Raw genomic sequence first — 8,252 nt, 5'->3', positions numbered from 1 at the left:
TAGTCAGATATTAATGAGAATTTGTCAATTAGTGTGATTGTCTGGGAGACAGAGGTTTGAGAGTTCTGCAGGAAAAGTAACACATCATCTGCATAAAAACTCATTATATGTTCTATATTGTTGTTGGTCAGGATCCTCTGGTGCCTTCATTATGTCTTCTAGCAGCTGCCAGCGGTTCAGTAAACATCTTTACACATGGACAGTGAGAGTTCAGCAGCTGAGATCAGTAGAGCCACAGAGTGATGTTCAGGTCTTGGAACAGCTGGCCGTTGATCAATAATTTATCCACGGTGATAACAGTAGGGAGCCGTCAGAGACTTTTTTCTGATGGGGAACAGAACTCTGCTCTGATCCAGGATCTTTTTGAAAACTGATGGTTGATCTGAACCCTTCAGTCCCGACTTTAACCTGCTCCTTGTGTTTAAAGTTGACAAACAGTCTCGATGGGTCTGGGTCTGTGCTCGCCGGGTCTTTTACCTTCCAGACGTTCCCCCTGTGGAAGGAGATGTTTTTCATCGCTTCCTCCAGGAGCTTCAGGTGCATTTTAATGAAACTTTTCACCTTCGCCTTGGGGTCTTCCTCCATCTGTTCTGGGATTCTAGAGAAAACCAAGTTGTCCCTCATGCTGCAGGCTCCTGGTCATGGCTCCTGTATCATTTTGTTGTCTGTTGGCTTTAGACGAGGAAGCGGTAGAGAGGGTGGATGTTTGGTTCGGCTTCCCCATGACGATCCCGTCAAATGATCTATGTAGTCCGTCAGGTAGGCCGAATCCTCTTCGCTGTGCTCCAGGGTGAACCTAAAACACGCTGATTACTCTACTTTCCAAAGCTTTGAGAGCCGGGTTAGTGAAAATAATACAGTTCAGTGAATGAATGGATCTTTGAGCATGCATCGCTTTAATCTGTCATCTCACAGGGGGCATGTCACTCACCTGATCTGATCAAACATAACCCTGGGTGTTTGTGGAGGAAGATGCAATAATCTGGATGCTCAAGGACGAAGATGCTCTATGGTCTGGATTATAGAAGAGGAAAATATTCTATAATCTGGATGTAAGAGGAGGAAGTTGCGCTATCATCTTCATACTGGAGGAGGGAGATGTCCTATAGTGTGGATTTTAAAGGAGGAAGATGCTCTATAATATGGATGTTACAGGAAAAAGATGCTCCATAATCTGGATGCCAGAGGAAGAACATGCTCTATAATCTGTGTTGAAGAATTTTCACCGAGGATTAATGAAATGTTCTGTTCCATTCTGTGTTCTCTGAGGTTCCATGTTGTTGTGCTCTTTTTTTCTTTGTTTTATTAAAGTATTTATTTCTGGATCCCGGGCAGAACTTTCATGACAACACAGTTTGGGCTGAATAACACGTGCACGAACTTCCTTTGAGCACCTGTTGGTCCGCAGCTAAGCCCCGCCCCCACCCTGCCCCGATTGGCTGAGAGCACGTTTTTCTTGGCTCTGCGGTAAAGCTGGTATCCGATTGGACGTGGTGTCAGTCGCTGTTCGATTCCAGCTGTTGGCCCCGCCCCCCGCCGCGGAGCGCGAGTATTTAAGGCGCCTGCAGCTGTCTGCATCAGTTTAGCCAGGAGCGGCGGAGCATCATGACCCCGGACCGGACCTGAACCGGAGCGAGCCGAGCCGCGCACAGCCGAGACGAGCCCAGGAGAAACGGAGCCGAGCCGAGCCGAGCTGAACCGGACCGAGCCGAGCTGAACCGGACCGAGCCGAGCTGAGCCGCTCGGGCTGTCTCTCCACGGAAAGTTGTCCTGAAGTTTCCAGGATGCCGCGCTCCTTCCTGGTGAAGAAACACTCCAACTCGGCCAAGAAGCCCAACTACAGCGAGCTGGAGGGCCCCGCAGGTACCGCGCGGCCCCGCAGGACGCCCCGCGGCTCTCCAGCATGTCGTAACGCGTCTGGTTTCTGCATTTCAGTGTTCATCTCCCCGCACATCTATCACGGCCTGCCGCTGCCGCTGCCGGAGGTCCGGAGCCCGGCCGCCTACAGCCCCATCCCCGTCTGGACCACCAGCAGCTTGCCGCTGTCCCCCGTGTCCGGATACCCGTCCTCGCTGTCCGACGCTTCCTCCAAGGACCACAGCGGCTCGGAGAGTCCGCGGAGCGACGAGGACGAGCGGCTGCCGGGGAAGCTGGCGGAGGCGCACGGAGCGGAGGCGGAGAAGTTCCAGTGCGCCGTGTGCGGCAAAGCCTACTCCACCTACTCCGGACTGCTGAAGCACAAGCAGCTGCACTGCGACCAGGCCCGGAAGAACTTCAGCTGCAAGTTCTGCGACAAGCAGTACGTGAGTCTGGGAGCGCTCAAGATGCACATCAGGACGCACACGCTGCCCTGCGTCTGCAAGATCTGCGGGAAGGCCTTCTCCAGGCCCTGGCTGCTGCAGGGACACATCCGGACACACACGGGTGAGGCAGACACACACACACACACACACACACACACACACACACACACACACACACACACACACACACACACACACACACACACACACACACACACACAGGGGCACATACACATGGAAGAGGACAGGGACAGACAGACACACACGGAGGCACACACACACACACACACACCAATCTCAGTTAATCTCCCAAACAGCGTCCTGTCAGTCTTCTTTTCTTTGGGTTTGATGTTCGTCATTGATGAGTAAGTCTGGTTTTCCACGGTTTTCCAGGAGAAACTATAATTCTTTGTCACAGTAGTCTGCTGGTCTGGTGAGCACCGTTTGTTCTACTCCTACCTGTGACCTTTGCCCTCTAATGTGAGCAAACTGTGTCCAACTACGATCACCAGGCCCTATTTTCACCTGGCATTAAATTGTGTCTTTGGTGATTCAAACTTAAAGACCCCCGCCGATGAAAATCCTGAGGTTCATGTAGGATTGTTTTGCTGTTAGAGGACATATCTTGACAAAACTTCACTCAAAACTGCATTTCTGAGTATTTCTGCATTCAAATAGCTATGAATGCTACTCCAATTACAAAATGCAGAATCAGGCAGATTGGATGTGTTTCGGACACGAGCTGGCGCCTCGCAAGCCCCGCTCACTCCAGCAGAGGCCAGAGGCCTCGCCGGCTAACGCAGCCGACTGCGTGGCGACGTGGCTCTGCTCAGAGGTCACAGGCAGCAGGGTCCGTGGACAGAAGCCCCTGCTGGCGGGTGGGCAGCCTGGCCGGCCAGCGGCTGCAGCCGCAGCTGTGCCGCCGGCTCTGGAGCTGCGCAGTCCAGCCAGCAGACGCTGTGGGCTGGGCTGCGGTCAGCGGGTGAAGCCATGAGCCTCCGAACGCAGCCATGACGCTGCATGCTAGTTGCTGTTAGTGGGAAAGAAGCAGCATAACACCTTCAGCCTGGACACTGTGGTACAGTCCACCAACAGCAGTAGAGTGGAGCATCTGGTTGGAGGGGATCTGGAGATCGTAAATGTTGGTTAGAGTAGGAGCTGTAAACTGGAGGATCTGGTTGGAGTAGGATCAGTAGACCTCAGGATCTGGTCGGAGGGAGATCAGTAGACCTCAGGATCTAGTTGGGGGGATCAGTAGACCTCAGGATCTGGTTGAAGGGGGATCTGTAGACTGGAGGTTCTTGTTGGAAGCTGATCAGTATACAGGGTGATCTGTTTGGAGGGTGATCCGTAGACTGAAGGATCTGATTGGAGGAGGATCTGTAGACTGGAGGATCTTGTTGGGGGATCTGTTGACAGGAAGGCTGACAGAGGGCTTCATCCTTCTCTAATTCTGATTTCATGATCATTCATCTATTTTTAATGGGGAAATGACCAAAATTTAACTTGAGCTTTTCACAGCTTTTAATAATGAGAGCTTGATGAATATTTCAGCTCTAAAAATGATCGACAAGTTTTTAAGTTACAAGCTGAGTTGCGATGTTGAAGTGCAGCAGGAGGAGGAGATCCATGGACGGCTCCGCCATCCTGCCTGTAATCTAGCCTTCATCTCAAGAATCCTGGAAAAGATATCTCCTTCTGACTCCGCCCACACCGACAGCCTGTATGAACAGGTCCAGTCCGGGTTCCATCCGATTCAATTTAGCTTTATTTATACGGTGCTGAGTGCAACACAGTCAGTTCAAGGAACTTTACAGAGGAAAGCCAACAACCCAGGCAGCATTGGCATTACAAACATCAACAATCTAGGCAACCTCAAAAATTCATTAAACATCAACAATCCAAAAGAAACCAACAATCCAAAAGCCACTAACAGCCATGACAACATCAGCAATCCAATCAGCAATCCAAAAACACCAACAATGATTCAAGACTTCTCCATATGTCACAGCCCCCTCCTCAACAGACCGGTGCTTCCTTGTTGCTGTACGACTATTGCAAGCTTCTGAGAGTGTGTGGATGGAAGTTCCAGGTGTGGATGAGAGGTGGAGGTTCCAAGTGTGACCGTTTGTCCCTCTGTTCTCAGGCGAGAAGCCGTTCTCCTGTCCTCACTGCAGCAGAGCCTTTGCAGACAGATCCAACCTTCGAGCTCACCTCCAGACTCACTCGGACGTGAAGAAGTACCAGTGTCTCAGCTGCTCCAAGACCTTCTCCAGGATGTCTCTGCTGCACAAACACCAGGAGTCTGGCTGCTGCGCTGCACACTGAGGGGGGTTGGGGGCTGCAGATCAATCCCTCTGCCCCCCCGTCACCTCCCGGCCCCCCACCCCATATCTGCAGAGCTTTCTTTGCTTCCCCTCTGAGGAGGAAGAGGAGTTGGTGGAGCAGGAGCTGCAGGAGGAGGAGCTGGAGGAGCAGCGATATCGGGTGCAGAGGGAATATTTGACTTTTGGAGACCAACATTTGCACAGACTCTCAGCGGCACTCAGATCCAGTTTCTTACTTTGAATCGATTCTCCTTTTTCTACTTTTATATGATGAATGTACGAGTGAACTGAGGTAATGATTGTATGTTAACAGTGAAAACTGTGATGCTCAATGACTTTTGATACTTTCATATTTACATGACACTTTGATAAAATAAAGATTCATGACTTTTTTTTTATTAAAATAATCCACGAGTCTGGAAACTTTCTGATGAAGATGTTTCTGTTCGAAGTTATACTAATGGAGACAGCAGTCATCTACAGAGGCCGCTGTGGCTCAGTGGGTTGCAGGTTTGATTCCCCATCTGCCTGAGACACTCCGGGTCCAGGATCAGGCCTGAACAGGACTCCAGTTAGACCCTCTGAGGGTCCTTGTTGGTTGTTTTTACACCATATAACCACTGCGACGCTGTAAAATCCAGAAACGAAGCTTCAGGAGCTTTTAGCTGTCCTATTTTTACCAAATCTCTCGATTGTTTCTAAACGTGTGAAGATAAAGGACTAAACCTACAAACCAAAACTTCTTTTTTTGAAATTTTAGTCTTTCTAAAGCTGATTGTTTTTTCAGACGTTGAAGCTGTTTTAACATTTTTGGTCAATCAGTTTTACAAGTTTCTGCTGTTCTGGATGTACTGACAATTATTAAAAAAAATATTTCTATCATTTTTAGCCTGTTTTAATAGCAGTTTTAACAGTTTCCTAATTTTTCCCAGTTTTTAATTATTTCAGAGGATTTTGTGACTGTACATGTGAAGTTTGGTTAAACGGTATGCTGAAATTTCACCGTCCAAACTGACTCATGATAAAAAGAAACAAAAAAACTTAATTTTAAATCACATTTCAAAGGACAATCTTAAGATCTTAATTTGCATGAAATCCTCCCTGTGCATTAATCCTGTCACTTATTTGCTGCACAAAGTGAGGTCACAGCCAGACAGCAGGTGCATGCGTCTCCATGGAGACCAGGTGAGGTCACAGTCAGACAACAGGTGTATATTCCCATGGAGATGAGGTGAGGTCACTGCCAGACACCAAGTGTGTGTTGCCATGGATACCAAGTAAGGTCACAGTCAGACAGCAGGTGTCGATTCCCAAGGAGATAAGGTGAGGTCACAATCAAACAGTTGTGTGTTGCCATGGATACCAGGTAAGGTGACAGACAGCAGGTGTGTGTTACCATGGATACCAGGTGAGGTGACAGACAGCAGGTGTGTTACCATGGATACCAGGTGAGGTGACAGACAGCAGGTGTGTGTTACCATGGATACCAGGTAAGGTGACAGACAGCAGGTGTGCGTTACCATGGATACCAGGTAAGGTGACAGACAGCAGGTGTGCGTTACCATGGATACCAGGCAAGGCGACAGTCAGACAGCAGGTGTGTGTTACCATGGATACCAGGTGAGGTGACAGACAGCAGGTGTGTGTTACCATGGATACCAGGCAAGGCGACAGTCAGACAGCAGGTGTGTGTTACCATGGAGATGAGCTGTGGTCACAGTTAAACAGCAGGTGTGTGTTGTCATGTAGAACAGGTGATTTCACAAACAGCAGGTGTGTGTGTTGGGTTGAAGACAGTCAAAGGACAGATTTTTGCCTTCAAAATTTTTAAGCTGTTTTTTGATTGGGTCTTCTAAAAGTAGCTGAACAAACCGGGAGCGTGAGGACTCCTGTTTCTTCGGTTTGTCTCAGTTTGCACCTCGATCAGTGTTTAAGCCTGAAAACAGGCAGCGGTGTGAAGTCCTTCGTCTGCGACACGCAGCCAACCTGCTGCTTATCTGATCGTCAGAGGAGGGAAAAGGTGAGTGTGAGCTCAAACAAAAGGTGCCTGAATCAACTAGCTCCCGGCCACATTATTCAGACGCCGCTTATTGTGCCCGGCGACAAGTCTGAACAGGACGGGAGCGAGTGGAGAGGCTTCTTTAGGGATGAGGCGGATGTCTGAAGAAAGAACAGAAACAAGTGGAAAAACTGTTTACTGCTGCCGAATTGCTGTGGAAACAGAAAAACCTGCAAAGTGGAGGCTGTTCCAACATGTACCTTTGTGTGTGTGTGTGTGTGTGTGTGTGTGTGTGTGTGTGTGTGTGTGTGTGTGTGTGTGTGTGTGTGTGTGTGTGTGTGTCCTGTCCAGCATCAAAGCAGCAGAATGAAGTGATTTGGCTGCTTTAATGTTTCAAAAAGATTTGTTCTTTCAAGGGGAGCTTATAGATATAAAGCTCATGATGATATGATTTCTTACTATATTTTATTTATTTTGAATGACCTAACAACATGAAAGAAAGACAATAAAAAATAGAGAGTGAAATAGAGAGAACATAGGGTGGAGAGAAGACAGAAAGTGCAAAAATACAACAACAAAGCTTTGACCAGAACCGACACTCCAGACGAGCGACTCCTACACCTCAACAGAGATGGAGCAGAAAACATGCTCTGGACTTTTGTTAGAGAACATGGCAGGTAGTGCAAGCTGAGGATCCAGGCGTCAAATTATAAAGCAGGGCGTCAGGAGAGACCTAATCCAGATCGCCATTCGTCTAAAATCCCACAAGACAACATGGCGACTGAGTCCACATGCAGAACATGAAGAGTGAAGAAAGATGAACATGATCATGCAAATATGACCTCTGAGCGGACCAGAAGCAGGCCAGAGAGGCCCTCCGGACCCAGGCCGTTGGCAGCAATCCCACAGCTGAGATCCCAGCCCCCCGAGGAAGACATCCACACACTGGTCCAACAGGGGGCAGAGGAAGGCCCAGGTCCCAGGAGGACAAGACCTGCAGCCCAGGACCCCGAGAGCCCAAGAGCTGAGCCCACCCACTCAGGCAGAGGTCCATGACCATACCCAGGAGAACCAGTCCCTAAGGGGCCAACATTTTTTTATTTCACTGTTCTATTTAGAGACAAACAGTATTTTGAAGACAGAACAACAGATCCCAGTAGCGTCACAATGCCACGTGATTGAAGACGACATGACGTGTGTCGTTCTATTTGGCTTTCAAATCTAAGTCCCAGTCTGTCCACCGGGGAGTGCAGCGGGAGAGCTTCTCACTGGCGCCGGCTGCTCTGGGTAGCCGCTGGCTCGGGTAGCCGGTGGGGACTTCACCCCACCGGGGCCAGCTGGTCGACACAGCTGGCTGGGCCCCTGGCAGGGACGACAGCGGGTTAGACCAGGCGGTGTCCGGCTGAGTCAAGCATTCAGACAGCAGGCGGCGACAGGACGCGCCATGTATCACTGAGGAGGAGCAAGCCCTCTTAAAATGTCACTTTACTCACAATAGAAAACATCACAGCAGAATGTTGGGGCTCACTCGGGGCAGTAGCCCCCAAGCTGGATGCATGGCTCCAGTAAATACCAGGAACAACATCTGAGATCTCTGTCCAGAAGAGCGCAGTGCTGGGAACG

General features: G+C 49.5%; 1 protein-coding gene across 1 annotated transcript; it reads left to right on the top strand.

Annotated features, from left to right (window-relative positions):
* The first annotated feature begins 1,471 nt into the window (after window positions 1–1,471).
* snai2 (snail family zinc finger 2) lies at window positions 1,472–5,411 on the top strand. Its single transcript, XM_030115232.1, has 3 exons — window positions 1,472–1,863; window positions 1,936–2,424; window positions 4,450–5,411. The coding sequence occupies exons 1-3, from the start codon at window positions 1,785–1,787 to the stop codon at window positions 4,629–4,631; spliced, it is 750 nt and encodes a 249-aa protein (XP_029971092.1). The 5' UTR covers window positions 1,472–1,784; the 3' UTR covers window positions 4,632–5,411.
* The last annotated feature ends 2,841 nt before the right edge of the window (window positions 5,412–8,252 follow it).

The sequence above is a fragment of the Salarias fasciatus genome, chromosome 18 (assembly GCF_902148845.1).
Source record: "Salarias fasciatus chromosome 18, fSalaFa1.1, whole genome shotgun sequence".
Classification (NCBI taxonomy): domain Eukaryota; kingdom Metazoa; phylum Chordata; class Actinopteri; order Blenniiformes; family Blenniidae; genus Salarias; species Salarias fasciatus.
Note: the sequence above shows the minus strand (reverse complement) of the source record. Positions and strands in the feature narration are given on the sequence as shown.

Excerpts from the sequence above, each read along its gene's own strand:
- snai2 (XM_030115232.1), top strand. The coding sequence starts at position 1,785 with ATGCCGCGCTCCTTCCTGGTGAAGAAACACTCCAACTCGGCCAAGAAG. Across the intron at positions 1,864-1,935 it reads CGAGCTGGAGGGCCCCGCAG|TGTTCATCTCCCCGCACATC; the intron begins GTACCGCGCGGC and ends TCTGCATTTCAG. Across the intron at positions 2,425-4,449 it reads ACACATCCGGACACACACGG|GCGAGAAGCCGTTCTCCTGT; the intron begins GTGAGGCAGACA and ends CTCTGTTCTCAG.